This window comes from Ambystoma mexicanum, chromosome 9 (genome assembly GCF_040938575.1).
Source record: "Ambystoma mexicanum isolate Mex_15411 chromosome 9, UKY_AmexF1_1, whole genome shotgun sequence".
In the NCBI taxonomy this organism is placed as follows: domain Eukaryota; kingdom Metazoa; phylum Chordata; class Amphibia; order Caudata; family Ambystomatidae; genus Ambystoma; species Ambystoma mexicanum.
The window spans coordinates 712722556-712739740 of NC_090931.1; the positions used below are offsets into that span (position 1 = coordinate 712722556).

At 48.6% G+C, this 17185-nt stretch overlaps 1 protein-coding gene across 6 annotated transcripts in view; it reads left to right on the plus strand.

Moving 5' to 3' along the window:
• PIKFYVE (phosphoinositide kinase, FYVE-type zinc finger containing) overlaps positions 1–17185 on the plus strand; it is a 1728392-nt gene that overhangs the window by 1152015 nt on the left and 559192 nt on the right. For all 6 annotated transcript variants that reach the window (XM_069615606.1, XM_069615608.1, XM_069615605.1 and 3 more), the window contains one exon: positions 16182–16340. In XM_069615606.1, the coding sequence (XP_069471707.1) occupies positions 16182–16340 (159 nt within the window). The remainder of the gene's footprint in view (positions 1–16181; positions 16341–17185) is intronic.

Sequence of the window (17185 nt, forward strand, 5' to 3'; positions counted from 1 at the left end):
ATGCCACGTTTAGACATACCTAGACTGGTTGCTTCAAAACGTCAGTTGAGGCAATAACACTTAACATGGTTATTTTATCACAGATGCCCAGAAAAATATACAATGCCACAGTAAGAAACGGCTAGGCTGAAGTACTCAAATACCAGTTTAGCCAGGTAATTACACTTAGCAGGACTGCTTTATCAGAGATGCCCAGTTAAAGTAAAAGTCAAGGCAGACTAAGAAATGACTGGACTGGCTGCACCAAAATGCCTCTCTAGCCACTACTACCACATATCATGCCTGCTTAGCCTGGACATGGATAATCATCAAGATTTATCGCACAATCCCCACCCCCGCTCATCCCCTCTCCCTCCCACCTTCTGCCCCAACCACCAAAATTAGCACAGCCCATAATTAACTCCACAGCCCTCTTCCTTGTCCAAGTGCTTACGTACGTATGAGGCACTTTGCATCATTGGTACGTACTGGGATGAGAAAGAGTGGGACTGGGAGTAATGAAGATTATAGATAACTAAACTAGGCTTTACCTCCATGTCCCTCTACCTCATCCCAGTGCTTGTGTATGAGCCAAAGTGCCTCATACACAAGCACTGGGATGAGGAAGAATAGGGCTAGTAGTAATGAATATTACCAGTAAGTAATGAAGGCATTAAACACAAGCAGTGGCGCAACACCATTGAGCTGAATGCGCTTCATCCCATTTTGGGCAATGTTGGCACGACCTGGCTGACCTACAGAGACGTTGTCGGACAGAACAAGGGACAGATGTTAAACGGCGCCTGGGTTTTGCTGTTAGCAAAGGCCTGTCAATTACTAACGTAAAGCATTACACTGTTAGTACCTACATTCAAATACTTCCTTTTTTTAGACAATTGAAATTGTGATGTGGATTTAGTAATGGCATATCAGGAGAGTGATTCGAAGGGCAGAGAGGGTAAAGGACCCTGCACATTCTCACAGCAGTCCAGAAGTGTGTGCTTTCAGACTTACAGGAGAGAGTTAACTGCTTGTAACATTGGAACTGTACTAGAATAGTCTCAATAAAATGTTTAAAGAAGTTAAATACTCCAACACGGATAAACCTGCCCCTCCCCCAATGCCTGTGAAGTTAGCACATTTCCCAACATTTGAAGGGTTAGCCCCCCGAAATGTAGGTTTTATTGCGCCCCTGAACACAACCACTGCCCCCGTTCACAATACACACAAACGCACACCCAGCCCCCCATACATTTAAGTGTGCACCCTTTCACCATACAGTCACACCCAGGCAGCCACCCCCATGCACTCACTCATTCATGCACATTACATTATATTCATATATATATACAAATATTCACACGCATGCACACACATTTAAAGAAAATACATTTTCTCACCTTTAATCCTTTGACCCAGGGTACGGGTCCTTCAGCTCCCTGCAGTGTGTTCCCGTCATCTGCAGAGGAACTTGAGGCCTCAATGTCATGGGGTGGAGGGAAGCCCTATTACTTCAAAAATAAATGGTTTCTCTTCAAAGTCACTTTGACTTCATAAGGGCATTTATTTCCGCTAAAGAACCGAACCGTAACAGAAATAATTTCTTTATGAAGGCGAGGCTTCCGTGTCATGGGGTAGAGGCAGTCCTCTGCCTTCCTAAAGAAATAAATAATTTTTGTTACCAGAAATAATTTCTTCAGGAAGGCAGAGTGACTTCACAAAGAAACAAATGTTTTAGTTTGACATTTATTTGTTGTTGATTTAAAAAAAAAAAGATGTACAAATAAAATTAGGGGATTTTTTTCACAAGGGGGGCCCCCTCCCAGTACAGGTAGTGGTGTGGCCCCCAGCACCGCTGGGGTTCAGGGGGGGGGGCGCTATGCCAGTGTCTGGGATCCACTACCAGGAACATTTTGGAAAGGTGCACCAGATCACACTGCCATCTGTAAAGCAATTTAATACTGTGCAACCTATATTGGCAAGCTATCAACGTCCTGTGGGTGTTTCTACACAACATTCCCCATAGTTCATCACCAACCTCCAATCCCAGGTCTAGTTCCCACTTCCTCCTGTATATCCCGATGCCCCCCCCAACCCCATCCATAGTTGCCAGGAGGGTGTAATACAGCTTGTAGAGCAATCCCTAAGTGGACGTCTCTGTGCTTAACACTGTCTTGGTTGCCGTCACCTCCTGTTGTACCCGTGCCTTCCATTTTGCTGACACCAACACTCCTTTCAATTGGAGTTATTTAAACACTGACAATGTGCTGATGCGCCAACTCTCCTCCAGCATCCCAATCTCCACAAATCCTTCCCTCTTCACCACCTACCCAACTCACTCCAGCCCTGCCTCATACCAATCCTGAAACCGTCTGGGTCCTGAATATCATCCCTGATTGGCGCTGTATATGTGGCTTAGGGGGAAAGACTAGGTTGTCACATTGTTCATCTCTTTCTTTCGTCTCCACAGCACCCACAAGGAACTGATGAGCCATTGCACCCGGGCGGACCTGGGAAACGCATTGTGTGGTGACCAAAGACACTCGCCTAGCGTTACCGGCGGCAGCCGATAATTCTCTATCTGCACCCATTGTTTCTGCCCATCTACCCTCAGGTGGGGACTAGCGTCCTGAATTGTGAAGCCTTAAACTATGCATGCATGTCTGGGAGCCCGACTCCCCTCCTTTCTTTTGGCTGCATCCACATCCTATAAGACACCCTCTGCCCTCCCCATATAAATCTCATTATCCTCTGCATCACCTCTGCACAGTGGAGGTCTGGCATCCCAATCAGTAATGTCTGTCAGCTTAACCGCGTTCAGTCTACCCAACCAGTACAGGGTGAGAGGAGACCAAGCCTACATATCTTCCAAGAGTTTTTACACTACCTGGGGGAAATTGAGCGAATAAAGGTCATCTACATTTCTAGGTATCAACACTCCCAAATATTTCAGTTTATGCCACTCAATCAGGAACCCTAGGTCCCTCAGGACATCTCCTGGTTCCTCCTCACTGCGACAAAAGGGAAAAAGAGTCGACTTGTTAGTATTCGCTCTAAATCCCATCACCAATCCATAGTCTTCCAGCTCTTTAACAACACCCTGTAAGGAGCTAGTTATAGTTGCAATGTGGAGGAGGAAGTCATCTGCGTATAGGCTCATTTTAAATTCCACCACAGCCACCTTTATGCCCTCAATGTGCTGCTTGTCTAATTTGTATCCCCAATAGTTCTATGGACAACGCAAATGGAAGGGGGACAACAGACAGCCCGGCCTCATGCTCCTCCGGAAGCTGAATTCCCTGGAGGTCTTCCCATTAATCATTACCCGTGCCACAGTGTCTGCATATATTGACCCTGATGGCCTGCATCATCCGATCTCCGGACCATAGCTTGCTGAGCAGTGCATATAAAAAAAAAAAACACTCCACCTTGTCACACACTTTTTCAGCATTGAGGCTGAGGAGAGTGTAGTCAACTCCCTTCTTTTGGGCATATTCAATGAGTTTTACGGTTTTCCGTATGGAATCTGCACCTGGTCTGGCAATAAAGCTGATCTGGTCTGGGTGAACCAGGCTCGGCATCGCGTGGCCAGTATTCTCATGAAGATCTTCTTATCAACATTCAAGAGTGCGATGGGGCGATATGATGTGCACTGCGTGGGGTCCCTCCTCTCTTTGGGTATCACCGTAATCAGGGCGTTGCTAAACTGTTTCGGCGCTACTCTGTCTCCATTATATTATTATACAACTTCGTGATATGACAGAGGATGGAGCCTTCGAATCTTCATTAAAAAAACAGAGTAAATCCACCCTCTCCTGGAGACTTTCCATTGGGGAGTCTGGTCATAGCTGCCTGCACCTCGTTGGAGGTGATCAGGTTTACCAGCTGCCTCACCTCCAAACTTGTGAGCACCACCATCTCTACGTCTGTGAGATGCACCTCTGCATCCCTAGCTACCCCTGGACAATCTGTGTCGTACAGGTTTTCATAGAACCGAGCAAAGCAATCGGCTATCTCCTCTGGTCTATCTCTGGGCCGCACACACCCTCACCCCCATCGCACCCTGCTGCAACCGACCTTTCCGCCCTCTATGCTCAGAGTCTGGCCGCGAGAAACATGTCTGCCTTATCTCCCTTCCTTCTCATAACACTTTTACTTAAGGTAGTTTGGTTTATGCAGCGTATCAGCTCAGCTCTCTTCATCTGCACCCTTGCCAATTCCGCCTCCTCATACCCTTTCTCTGCATGCATATCGGACTCAATATCCGTAATGTCTTGCTGCATCTTCTCCTCTTGCAACCTACGCTCCCTCTTCCTACAAGCTCTTTCCCTCATTAGTCTCCCCCTTCAGGTCGCCTTGCCTGCATCCCAGACCATGTTGATATCCACTTTCCCCCACGTCATTAAGTCGGAAATACTCAGAGATATCAGCTGTCATTTGCTCCTAGAAGATCGGGTCCCTATACAGAGTCATTACACTTCTAGTGAGAGTCCCTCCTACAAATCCCCCCAAGTCAATACCCCTCCAAACGATGTCATGGTATGACAATAGCAAGGGTCAGTTCTCGCAATTTATAACTCTCCCACCATGGTCCCTGGGCAGTAACAGGTAATCAATTCTCGTGTATGTGGCATGGGGCACCGAAAGAAAAGTTTACCCCCTCTTACTGTGGTGCATTGTATGCCACACATCTAGAAGCCCTTTGTGCTCCAGGGTTTTCCCCAGGTGCCTGCCCAGCCTTCCCTCTCCCAGACCATCAGTTAGTCTTGCCAACTTCCTATCCATACTCTTATCGGCCCAGGCATTGAAGTCCCCTCCTACTATAAGGAGGTCTCCGGGGTGAGCCATCACTACATCAAGGGCCTCTGCGATAAACTGAGCCTGGCTCTAATTGGGTGCATACAATGACCACCATCACCACCCTCTGCCCATCCAATCAGCCGTGCACCATCAGCAGGCGACCCTCCAACAATTTAGCAATTTAGTCAGGGATACATCCTGTACACGTCGCTGTTTATCCAGCAGTATCCCCCCCTCGTTTGGAAGGTCCCAATGCCCAGTAAACCTGTTAAATATCTGCGCCTCATAGCTGCATTTCCTCACCAGCCACCAATCGGGTTTCTTGAATGAAAAGCACATCAAGCCCTGCATTGCGGATCTTGAGCACCAATAAGGACCTCTTGGTGGGGGAATTTATACTTTTCACATTAACTGTGCCCACCTTTAGGCATTTGCCCCCCTTCTTAAAATCCCATCAACCCACCCCTCTATGCATATCACAATCTTATCTCCATTCTCCACAAGCCCCATTCGTATGTTAAGCAGTTTAATACTCTTAAACCCATCTCTGCCCACTCGGTCCGCGTGCACTCTTTAGAGAATCCTGTGCACCCCCACTGAAACGCTGCCTATAGTCTCCTCCCCAGGGGTGTGGGGGCCAAGAGTATCCCAAGCTTAGAGGAGGAATTAGCGTATTGCCATTTTTAAGTATCTTGCCTTTATACGAAAGGTATAAAGGCAAAACCTAGAGAATAACTTCCACAAAGTGTTGAACCTAAAGAACCTATCTTTTGCGCTCCTAGAAATGTATATCCTCTGCAGTGTCAAGAGCGGTGAACCTGTAACTATCTCTGCTCTATCTGTCTCTTATAAAAAGGATAAACGTGTTTTCTCATATTCTAATAACTTCAAAGAAGAGAAATCTTTGTTTAATCCTTTTGAAGATATTGAGGAATTACAAATGTTTACAAAGGACTGCATGTCCCAGAGTCCCTCAAGTACTGTGAAGAAGAAGAAGAGGACTAAATAGACATGCAGTTGCTCAGGTCAGGCAGGCAAGCCTAATAGCTTTCGGCAGGGTCAGACAGTTAATTCTAAGAGACTGTACCTGAAACCAATTAACCTACCTGAGGGGCGTAAAGGGCTGCTGCAGTGAGGAGCAATAGAAAGAAGCGGAAGCTGGAACGTCGACAGTAGCAGAAGTAGAAAGAGCAGAGCACAAGTCTGGCAGTTCACAAGGAAGTGTGATCATAAAAGGGGCGCCAGAGTAGAGGAAGGGCAGATTTCACCTGCAGACTCTGAGTTGGTCCTGTGCTCACAAACTCTGTTTGGCTGTGGCAGCATTGTAAGAGGCTCAAGGAAACGACAGTCTTTCCAGGTGCGCCTAATTGCTGCGAATGCAGAGCTGAAGTCGTGCATCCACCCCAAAGCCCGTGTTCAGAAGCAAGCCGACGGAAACTGGAAAGTAGAAGTCTCTCTCTTGGTGAGGCTGGATCAGAGACACCCGTGCAGTGGAGGGGCGAGGTAAGAGTCCCTGCAGCAGTAGTTGCAGAAACCACGCCGGGAAGCAGAAGCAGAAGCAGCCCACAGTTAGTGATTGTGGAGTCGGGGAAAGTGAAGCGCCTTACTCCAAATCAGCTAAAATACCTTGCTGGTAACAGTAGCCAGCTTTTCTAACACTCATGTGCATAATTGAGCATATAAACTTGTTCGTAGAAGTGGGAAGTCCTATTTGCTAGGGAAATGTAACACACGATGAAGATATCAAAGCTAAAACACCTGTGTGTTGTACAAGTCTGTTCTCTTTTGACATTGTTAAACACAACTCGATGCCGAGCTGTCACGTGCCTCTTGCTAATGCTGAAAGCGCTGCTGGCAAACCAATAACTCTAAATTGACTCCCGAAGCTTTACAACCCAGTTTTCACACATTAAGAAATTCTGCGTGCAACATTTTATTTTATTTCATTTATTGGGTATTTATAATGCGCCTATACTCAATGTGTTTCGAGGCGCAACAAGACAAGTGGGGGGGCGAAATGGGGAGGATAAAAACAAAAATGATCCTACTAGGCCCTGTGAGATTCGGAACTTGCAAGTGCAGTAAGAGAAGTGCATGGTGGAGGGGGAGAAGTGCCGGTCAGGGCGGTAGGGCCTGTGAGAAAAAGCGAGTGCCAGGGGAGGCCAGGTGGACAGAGCCAGGGGAAAGCTGAGCGTGCATGGAAGGAAGATCCACGAGCTAAGTGCGAGTTAAGGGGCTGGGAGGGCTACAAGGTTGCACAACCAGCCAGGTTAGTGTGGGGGAGGAGCCAGAAGGGCAAGTGCAGGTTAAGGCGGGGAATCGAGGCAGACCAAGAGCAGGGGTAGACTGGATTAGGGTGCCTGGTGCCCTGAAGACACTGGAGGAGCCATGCGGCCTGTCAAGAAGCAGACATGGCCGTTAGCAGGGGAGGTGTAGAGGGAGAGGGAAGGAAGAAGAGAAAAGGAAGGTCTCAAGAAGCTTCTGGAACTTTAAGAGATCCGGCTCAAGCCTGAGAGGGGAAGGGAGGCCATTTACAGAGGGAAGCGCATGCAGAGGAGAGAGATCTACCCCCCACTCTCTGCTTGGAAAAGCACCTTAGCTGCAGAGATTTAGAGCTAGACGACCGAAGGGTTCTAGCAGGGAGGTACTTAGGGAGAAGAAGTTGGATGTAGAGGCCGCAGAAAGCCTTGTGGATGATGCCATGGGTCTTGTAATTGATCCTTGCAGCGGCTGGGAGCCAGTGGAGAGATATTAGGGCTGGGGAGATGCAGTCCCTGGGCTTGAGGCCAAGGATAAGTCTTGGAGTCCTATTCTGGATAAATTGTAGGGGGCGAAGAGAGTTAGATTAAGGATGAGGCTGTTGCAGTAGTCTAGCCTGGAGAGGACCAGAGCTCTGGAGACATTGAGTTTCTGGGGGAAGGTGAGGAAAGGGAGAATGTCTCTGAGGAGGTGCAGCTGAAAGTTGGCCTTCTTGGCAAGGTCTGTGATGTGAGGAGAGAGAGGACTCGAAGATGAAACCAGGATTTTTGCCTCAGAGGAGGGTGAGGAGATAGCGGGCCCATGGAGGGTGGCCAGAGTGTGGGAGGGAAGGAAGGAGCAGGGGTCCTAATGAGAAGGATCTCTCTTACTGGCATTAAGGCAGAGATTGTTAGCAGTGCACCATACCTGAATAGCGGACAGGCAGTCGGGAATGAGAGAGGAAGAGGAGGAGGCAGAGGAGGGAAGCCTGAAGGGGGGATGTGTATCAGCTGCATAACTCTGAAAGTTAGGAGATAATGTGGAGATCAGATGTGCTAGAGGTGCCAGGTAGATTTTGAAAAGCCTGGGAAGGTCGGTCCGAGAGGAAGGAGGTCAACCAGTCCAGAGCCAGGTCCGTGATGCCAACTGTATCACAGAGCCGATTTATCAGGGTGGCATGGTTGACCATATCAAAGGAAGGGGAAAGGTCAAGAAGAATGAGAAAGGAGGGAGAGCTGGAATCAAGATTAGAGAGCAGGTCTTCACACGTTTTCAGGAGAGCAGTTTCTTCTGGCAGCTCTGAAGCCAGACTGGTAGTCATGGAGACAACCAACAGATTAAGCTGGGAGATGGCCAGCTTCTCCAAGAGGTTTCCCAGGAAAGGGTGGTAGTTAAACAGGAAGGATCAGCAGAAGGCTTTTTGAGAAGGGGATGCACAAGAGAGTGGTTGAGGAGTGAGGGGAAGGATCCAGTGGCAAAGGAGCGATTGAAGAAATCGGCCACAGCCGGAGCAAGGGAGACCATGTTGTCCTTGATAGTTCTGGAGGAACAAGGGAGCACCTGTTTGGATGAGACTTGCATAGATCTGACCTGTCTAGAAACCTCATCAGGTATTATGGGAGAAAAAGAGCAGAGTAGCAGGGGAGTGGAGCGGAGCCGAGGAAGGTCTGATAGCAGGTGAGGGAGAAGGGTGAGTAGAGGAGAGCAAGGACAAGACGTCCTGACCTTTAGAAATGAAGTGAAAAGCCAGAAACGTGCAGCATGCCAGGGAAGGCAGAGGAGAAGGTGAGACTGCGGTTGGGTTGACAAGTTCCTTGCTGATTTTGAAAGGTTCTGCTCTGTTGTTAGTGGCCACAGAGATGCAGGCTTGAATATAGGCTGTCTTCTTCGAGCAGACGCAGAGTCTGTATTGCCTTTGGAGCAGGCGACAGACCAGTTTGTCAGAGGATGTGCTCGAAACCTGCCGTTCTGTTCAGCTGCTCTGCACTTGCGTTTCAGAGTGGCCAGGTCAGAGTCATGCCAGGAGTTGCATTTAGAGGCAGGTTTCATGCGGATCCTCGTGACAGGGGCAAGGATGTCCAGAGTGTTGGCGAAGCAGAGTTGAGTAAGGGCTGTGTCAGAGTGAGAGTCAGTGGCAGGAGTAGGAGAGGGGGTGAAGGTGGCGACACTCGCTTCCTAGGTCGAATGACGAAGGAGACTGGCATGGGGGGGGGCTTAGCCGGGGTCTCAGGAGGTCCAGGTGAGAGGACAGGAGAGCATGATCAGACCAGGAGAGCAGAGTAATGAGAGGGTAGGAGATGGGGATGTCTGAAGAGATGAGCGCATCCGAGGTGTGACCGGCTGAGTGCGTCGTTGTTAGGGAGAATTCTCTGTAGAGGCTAATTTTTCGCAAACCTAGTCAGTCCCCCAGCAGCTTTGCTGGATTTTTTGGGGTTTATTTTTTCTCCTGCTAAGAGTGAGACTCTTTTTCTCCCACTCTTGGACATGATTTGAGGTGTTCCTTTGACTTTGTATGTGTTTTATTGGCTATGGGGTCATTTACCCCATAGGGTTTCATGTGTTTTTGGTATGTGGGTTACACAGCACCCTCCATGCAGTAACCCAGGGGTGTCGTAGCGACCCCCAAACATAGACTCCATACCCTGGGACTGACTACTGTCTCCCAGGGCATGTAAAGTCACCATTGGCTTTACTAGTCTTAAATTTTCAACAGAACCAGTACAAACCATCATATTGTGGGCATACTGGTCGGGGCAATTCGATTGCCCCGCGGTCTGTTATTCGAGGGGGCACTGTCCAGTTCCTCCCGACCGAGTTTTGGCTGGTGGCAGTGGATACTACTTTTTATATTCGACCGCAAATATATTCCTATGGGATTTTCCCATTGTTCGAGGCTACCACTTTTTAAAATAGCCTCGAACCTACCGCCGGTTTATTAAATTAATATAAATTCACTGGTTGGTATTTATTGCCGAAACTTGGTTCCAAAATGGCATTTGTGTTCGCTTCTGTGACTCCAACCCAAGTCGAGCCCTTTGTTCCACTTTTTGGCGGGCTTCTCCACAGAAGCCTCCCAAAAGTGGTGTCACTCTGTCTGGGTACCACAGGGGGTGTGGAGGGGGTTTAGGCACCCTGGATTGAGTTGCCTCTGCAACTCAAGTCGCACTCTTGTGTGATTGGCCCAAGTGGTGAGCCGCCCGGCTCACCACTTCGCATGTTTGAGTGACAGCTAGGCTGAATGAATGGGGTTTTCTGCATAAAAGCAGGGCTTTGGGGACTGGAACTTCAGAAGTCGCCACAGGACCTAAAGAATCCGAGGATTGAGAAGCCGGGCCGACCTGAAAAGACGACAGCACCGGTGGAGCCCTGCTGAACCGTCTCACCACTTTTCCCAACGACAGAGGAGATCTCCAGTCCGGAGAGTCTTCTTCCTTTGACTGGTGGGGATAACCAGTTTGCCCGTCTTTTCATCTTCCTGGACCATCTCGTGGCCGCCTTGCCCGTGCCAAGCACCCTGGCAACCGGAATACCACGGTTTACCACTACCGCAAAGAAAAGGGGTAGTACATTGTAACCGGGAAACTCTGTGGCTGGTTTCTTCCCTGGCAGTGCAACAACCTTCATCTTTCCTCCACGTCGAGACCTCCTCTTGCTCTGGACGAAACACCGACTTGCACCCGCTGCCAGGAACAACTGCCCCCGCTGGAGCGTTCTTCCCATTTCAGGTACTGTGTCCCGCCTGTCGTCCCTTGCGACAAATCGTTCGGGGTGACAGTAAATCCTCGACTTTCTAACCTGGGTTAGCCAGGGGCCTGTTAACTAACTTTTCCTGACTTGATCTCAATCTTTTGTGAACTATTTACAAAGACTCTTTGGGCATAACCCCACTGTGTGATCCTGGACACATTTCGCTTGCTCTCTCGAAGAGTGGGCCTGGCATTTGAACTTCCTTGCTCTCCAGTAGACTTTGCCTAACCTGCCTCACTGTGGTTCTTTGAAAAGTATTGAAATTTGGGTGCTTTCATAACTCTGCCTTTTTCCCTCCCTTTTTAAATAACTTATTAGAGTGCCATCTTATGTTAAGCGCTCACCTCTGTCTGAAAGTAAGTGGTGTTTCTCACTAAGACTTGTCTAATAAGTAATTAGGGTTGTATAAATATATATAATAGTGACTGTGTGTTGAATTTACTTACCTCTTTTTGTGCTAGTGTAATTTACAAGTGTGTCTTTAAATAAATAATTATATACTTTTTACACCAAAGCTCTGGTCAGTGTTTGTTTGTGCTACTGTATCTCTGTACCTATTGTGTATACCCTATATACTGCCTAACTCATCTTGAGAGAAGTCTAACTGCTCAGCCACAGCTACCAGGTAAATCTGGTTGGTACAGACTGCTACCAATTGGGTTTACTGCCAACCACTTGTAGTCCTAAATCTTTTGCAGTGGTCCCTAAGGGAACTGCACAGGTTTCTGCATAACAGTCGTCCCAAAGGGAAGAATGGAGAGGGAAAGAGAATCACAGGGTTTGACAAGAGCCCAGAGTCTGCATCAGGGGAGTCAAGGTGAATATTGAGTTCTTGTAGGAGGAGGCAAGGAGAGAAGAGGTGAGGTCAGCCCATTCAGAGAGGAAGTGGGAGACCTGGCCAGGGGGCCTGTAGATGGTGGCCAGAGCCAGAGAGAGGCCAGGAGAGGCCAGGAGAGAGGCAAAGCCTGCAGACAAGGCATTTGAATGAGGAGTAAGCTTGAGTGGGTATGATAGTAGCAGAGACTCACTCAGGGAAGATCAGGGCAACTCCGCCCCGCCCCGGGTCGGTTAGGCCTGGGTTTAGAGAGGTTCTTGTATCCCTCAGGGAGGAGAGTGTCAAAACCTGTGACAGAGCTGGCAGTGAACCATGTCTCGGTGAAAGCGAGGACGGCAAGGTCAAGGTCTTCAAAGAGGTGGCAGATGTCAGAGGAGTGTTTGACAGCAGAGCGAGAGGTGAGGTTAGCTAAGTGGAGCAGTTTTCCACTTTTGAAGGTCTTCCGGGGAGGAATACGGAAGTGTGGTACACCCATCAGAGGTGGCATAGGGTTGGCAGATGGAGGAGTGGCTGGAGAGGGAAGGAAGTTGAGGCGAGGCGGAAGACGCCTATCAAGATATAGGGGCTTGGGCAGAGAGCCCTGGACCATGACAGTGCCACTTAGGTAGACATTAATGATGACCCTAGAGAACAGGAAGGATACCAAGAGTACCTCCCATCGGGTGCCACCATTAAGGGGAGAGGAAGAGAAAGGGGAGAGCAGAGACCATATGGGGAATCGAAAGGTTGGCGAAGGGACGACAAAGAGGATGTCAGTGAGAGTCTGCCAGGCAGAAGAGTTGACATGTGTCAGCGATGGGCAGGCCTGGATTGGAGACCAGGAGATCCTTCTTGAATGTTTTATAGGATAGTTGATAGAGAAGCAATAGAGAAGATAGGGGTGATTGAGAGCACCATTGAGGGAGAGTGCAGAGAGAGAGATGCTGCAGAGCACAACACCAGCCACAACCAACAGCAATGTCACAATCTGTCCAAGAAGGAAAAAAGGCCTAGGTAACAACATATAGCACCTTGTGTACTGAGTACCTTGGAGGCTAAGAAGCTGACCGAAAGGTGGGAACACGCAACTTTTGAAGTGTCAGTTAAAAGGTCAAACAAAATTGCATATACCTAATTTCGTTTTTATTGTAAAACAGATTTTTTGTAACAACACAAACAATGATGCAGAAGTTGTAAAAGCAGTGGAAGATGAGCAGAGAACAAGTACACCCAAAGCCAATAGCTTAAACCCTATTACAGCATATCCAGCTCATCTAAGAACTAAACAATAATGTTTAAGAGTTGTTGAAGCTGTGTTACCTCAGAGACTTCCAACACTAGGGGTGACCAAGATTATCCAAGGTTGGAGAGAGTGGCAGTATATCATTGAGATAGCCACTGAAGTCAGTGTTCTCGAAGCTGGGGAAGGGAGCCTGGAACTTGTTCAACATCCTTGAAGTTGCCTTAATATATTTTAAGTTATAGCAGCAGCAGTATAATTGTGGTTGGGAACTACAAGGTGGAAGGAAAGGTAAAGAGGCTACCCTTTCTTGTGAAAATAGAGAAGAGTGCATTGCACGCATGTAGAGGTCGAAGAAGCCTTGTGGAAGTTGACTAACCTTATACATTGTAGTTGCAGCAGAACTGTGGTTGCAAATACAATTGTCAGTATTGTTGTAGTTCAATATAGTAGAAGCCAAAAGTCAACTCTGGGGCAAGGGGGTCTGCTCTCATAGTTGCATCAAGGGAGTTGCTGGCAAGAGAAATGTCCAAGTAGAAGCATCCTGAAAAAACTGTATCTGACAGATGCTGCAGAAGTGGCAAACCTAAGAGTTGTCATGTAGAGAAGGTTTTTGTCATCAGTTTTGGTCTTCTTTTCCTGGAGAGAGGCTGTCCAGGAATACCATTGTTACTGTTGTTTTCTTTTTGGAACTTGGAAAGGGTCATCTTTTGATCAAGTGAAGAGGAATTGTTACCAGTAGATTTTTATTTGTATGCATTTTTGTTTGTTTGAAACTTTGTAAGACTTTATCTTTTCCTTGGAAGAAGTGACTTTGGGTCATTTCTGGAGGGAGCAAGATCTGCCCAAAACAAGTAGACGTCATGCAAGATACCGGTTGTTTGGTAACCTTTCATTTATATTGTTTTCATGTTTATTTAAATGTTTGTTGTTTAGTGTGAGGGTTAGTATTGCAAATGCTAGGAGGTTTTCCCTGAGATCATAGACTAGGCAGGGAATCCCCTGGCAGAGTAGGTTAAGTTAGGGTGTTTTGTATATTCTGTTGAAAACAAAATGTTGAACCTTGAGAATATTAAACAAAGTCTTGAGTCTCGTATTGCTGACCCTTCACAGCTCCCACAAACTTGTTGAACTGACACAAAAACAACAATAACCAAAACTGTCCTTCACAGCAGTCCAGGGAAATTAAAGTTGAGACACGCTCTCTCCCTCTGAGGGCTGCCAGGGGCAGACAATGGCTGTCCATCCACCGGGCCTCATGGGGGGGGGGTGGACGTCCTATCCCCCTGCCCAGGACCCGTCACCCTTAAACGCTGCACCCAGTGACCCACTGTATTAGGGCAGTGGCTGTCCTGGATTCTTCTGTGGGGACGCCCGTTCAGCTGCATACATTTCTGCCCAGTCTTTCCTTTCCTCCTGCGGGGTGAGCCTGCCAGTGGGGTGGGCCCCTTCCTGGCGTGGGTGGGACTCGTCTGTCACCCTTCACCTGCAGCCACATCCGACGTCCGATGACACAGGGCCTGTTCCGCTTTTTCCACTGATGTTATTTTGTATTCAATCGTATCTACCTCGAATTGCAAGGCAAAGGACTATGCCCATTGGTATCGAATGCCCTTGTGTCCATAAGCCACTTCATAAGCGGCCTGCAATCCCTCCTTCTAGACAGCATCAGGATGGATAGGTGATGCGTGACCTGTCAAATTGCAGGCCCTGTCACTGCTGTGCTCAAGCCAGAACTTCAGCTTTGTCCTGGTATCTGGAGTACCTGACGACCACCGATCTCGGGCTGCTGCCGTAGGGCTTGCCACCTCTCTGCGCCCTTTCCAACTGCACTGGTTTTCCCCCTTCCTCCGAGAACAGAAGGTTGAAGGTTGACTATCTCCAGCACATTACATTCCACACGGCCAGGCGTTACCCCATCGTCCTCGTTCAACCCTAGCACAAGAAGGTATTTTCTTCTCTGTCGGTTCTCCAGGTATTCCATTCTGAGGGATACTACTTCTTCACTCAATTCCAATTGTCATTCTGGCATCTAGGTGCATCGCCACGAGGTTGGTGTTAAGCCCATTACTCTTTAAGCTTTCCACCTTGTTTTCTACTGTTTCAATTCTCCCATTGAGGTCCGTCAAGGATGCCTGCAGGCCCCCTCGGAGCATCCTGATTTCTGCCAGTATACCCTTATATCATCCTTGGTGGCAAAATGCACCAGGTCTAGGTCAGTCAGTCTCCGGATGCTGGACGCGCTGGTCGGGGGGACCTGCCCACTCGGTTTCTGCACCCATTGAGGCTGGTTAAAGTCTGTGCGAGGACCTGTGCCTGCCCTTAACTCTTGGCCCCACAGGGTGCGTGGGACCACCGCCACTCCCTCTGACTTTATCTCAAAAATCTGTGTCCTGGCAGGGGCCTCCTTCGGATCTGAAACGGCAAGCCCCTAGCACTTCGCCTGCGAGCCGCCTCCTCTTGTGGTATGCGCTGCCGCCCCGGGGCGACCTGCCTGCTCCTGTCTATCCCAGGTCCTGATATATTGGCTGGGTGAGGGCGCCCTTATGTCTCCCCCTCAGGTGCATCGCTCACCTCCTACAGCGCCCCACGCGCACTCCGAGCTGCCGTTCCGTGGCTTGCTTAATGTGCAGGACTCGCAGTTCCTCCACTGCTCTGTTCTTGCGGGACATGGACGGGGGCTCAGGCTCACCACCTCCTCTGCTCTGGGCGGCTCCCCCAGCACACTGGGCCTCACAGGGGCGGTCTGTCACCACAGGGCCACCTCAGTGTGGGGCTCATGCAGTGTCCCAGAGAGGACAAGCACGCCATAAGCACATCTCCCCATTGTCCCCAAAGGGCCCACGCCACTGCGGCCACGGCTTTTCTCCTCCTGGTGACGGGGGTCTGGCGACTGTCGAAATCCACTGATGTCAGCCAGCTTGGGGGACAATTGCCAGCCTAGGGGTTCCTCAGCACCTCCGCTTCACACCATTTCAGATGCGGCGCCGGGGGTGGCCTGTGTTCACACTATCTCCTTACTTCAGCTTTGTTGAGTATGGTAGCTGCTGTTCAGGCGGCCATGTTATTGCACGCCCCCTGGTAGTCTCCACTCTTCTACATTTTGACTAATTGTGTTAAGAACTGCTTGTTAATGTGTGGGCATAGAGTGAAGATGTAACCTTTTCATTTTGTCTGCACCCTCTTGAAAAACTTCTCGCTCTGGCCAAATGTATTTTTTTATTTGCCTTGCTTTTGTAAAATGGTTTTAACCTTGTAACCGCAACCCTTTCATTTACTTATTGAATGCATTCTAACACTGCAATTATTGAAAACGTGTGTGTTGTGTGCCTTACTTTAAAATGTACTCTGTCACTCCAACAGAGGATCGTTTCATGACAACCCTAAGTCAGAGTTCCACAGGCTCCTCTCATCTTCAGTTGCCCACCCCTCCAGAATCTGGATCTGAACATTTCTTGGCCGGGCCCTCATTTCCATCTGCCTCCTCTGCCTCCGAACTAGATACCACCAGCAGCTCAGAAGGTATTGTATGTTAGACTTTATATTCGAGTTCCAGGACTGATTCAGGCTACTTGTTCACAAACGTTAGTTATTTCATGTGTTAAATGTTGTCTCACTGATGGCCTCAAGAACACACCAACTATTGAAGACAGTAAAACGGTTTTTATTTGCATGAATTTAAAGGGGTTCACTAAAGTCTCTCTCCCTCTTTTATCTCCCATGGGTTTTGACCAACCTAGTCCTGCCGTCCCTAATTCCCAGGATGTTTACTAGCGATTGGTAACCCCTACTATCTGATAGTCTAACCTGCTAATGGTGAAAACTTAAAGGCAACACTATGTGGATCCTAACTCGTTTCCCACAATGAGAATGTTAGAACAAAGACGTGCCTTCCAAGCAACCAGGTCTTGCTCGTCTTTTCCTCACTCTGATTTACTATCTATCCTTTCTCTCCCTTCCTTCTGCTGTTCTCCCTTCTCTTCCTCCCACTCTCCTCTGTCTCTCCCTCTCACTTATTCTCTCTGTCCCTCCAATGGTCCTTTGCTTACTACTCCTCTCCCGCTCTATACTACTCTCCACTCTTCTGCTCTCCACTGTACTGCTCTCCCCTCTCCACTTCTCCCCCCCTTTCCACTACACTACTCTTCCCTCTCCACTGCTCTTGCCCCTCCACTCCTTTCACCTCTCCCACTGCACAAAACTCCACCCACATCTTCGCGTCTTCCAGTCACCTTCCCAGTCAATCTAACTTGCGCCACCCCTACTGTTGCTCCCTTAGTCTCACTCGCTCACCTTACACACACTCTCATACCCAAGTACCACTTTCTCTCATCAGAGAATTCCTTACCTTGCCTACTCTTTCAGCA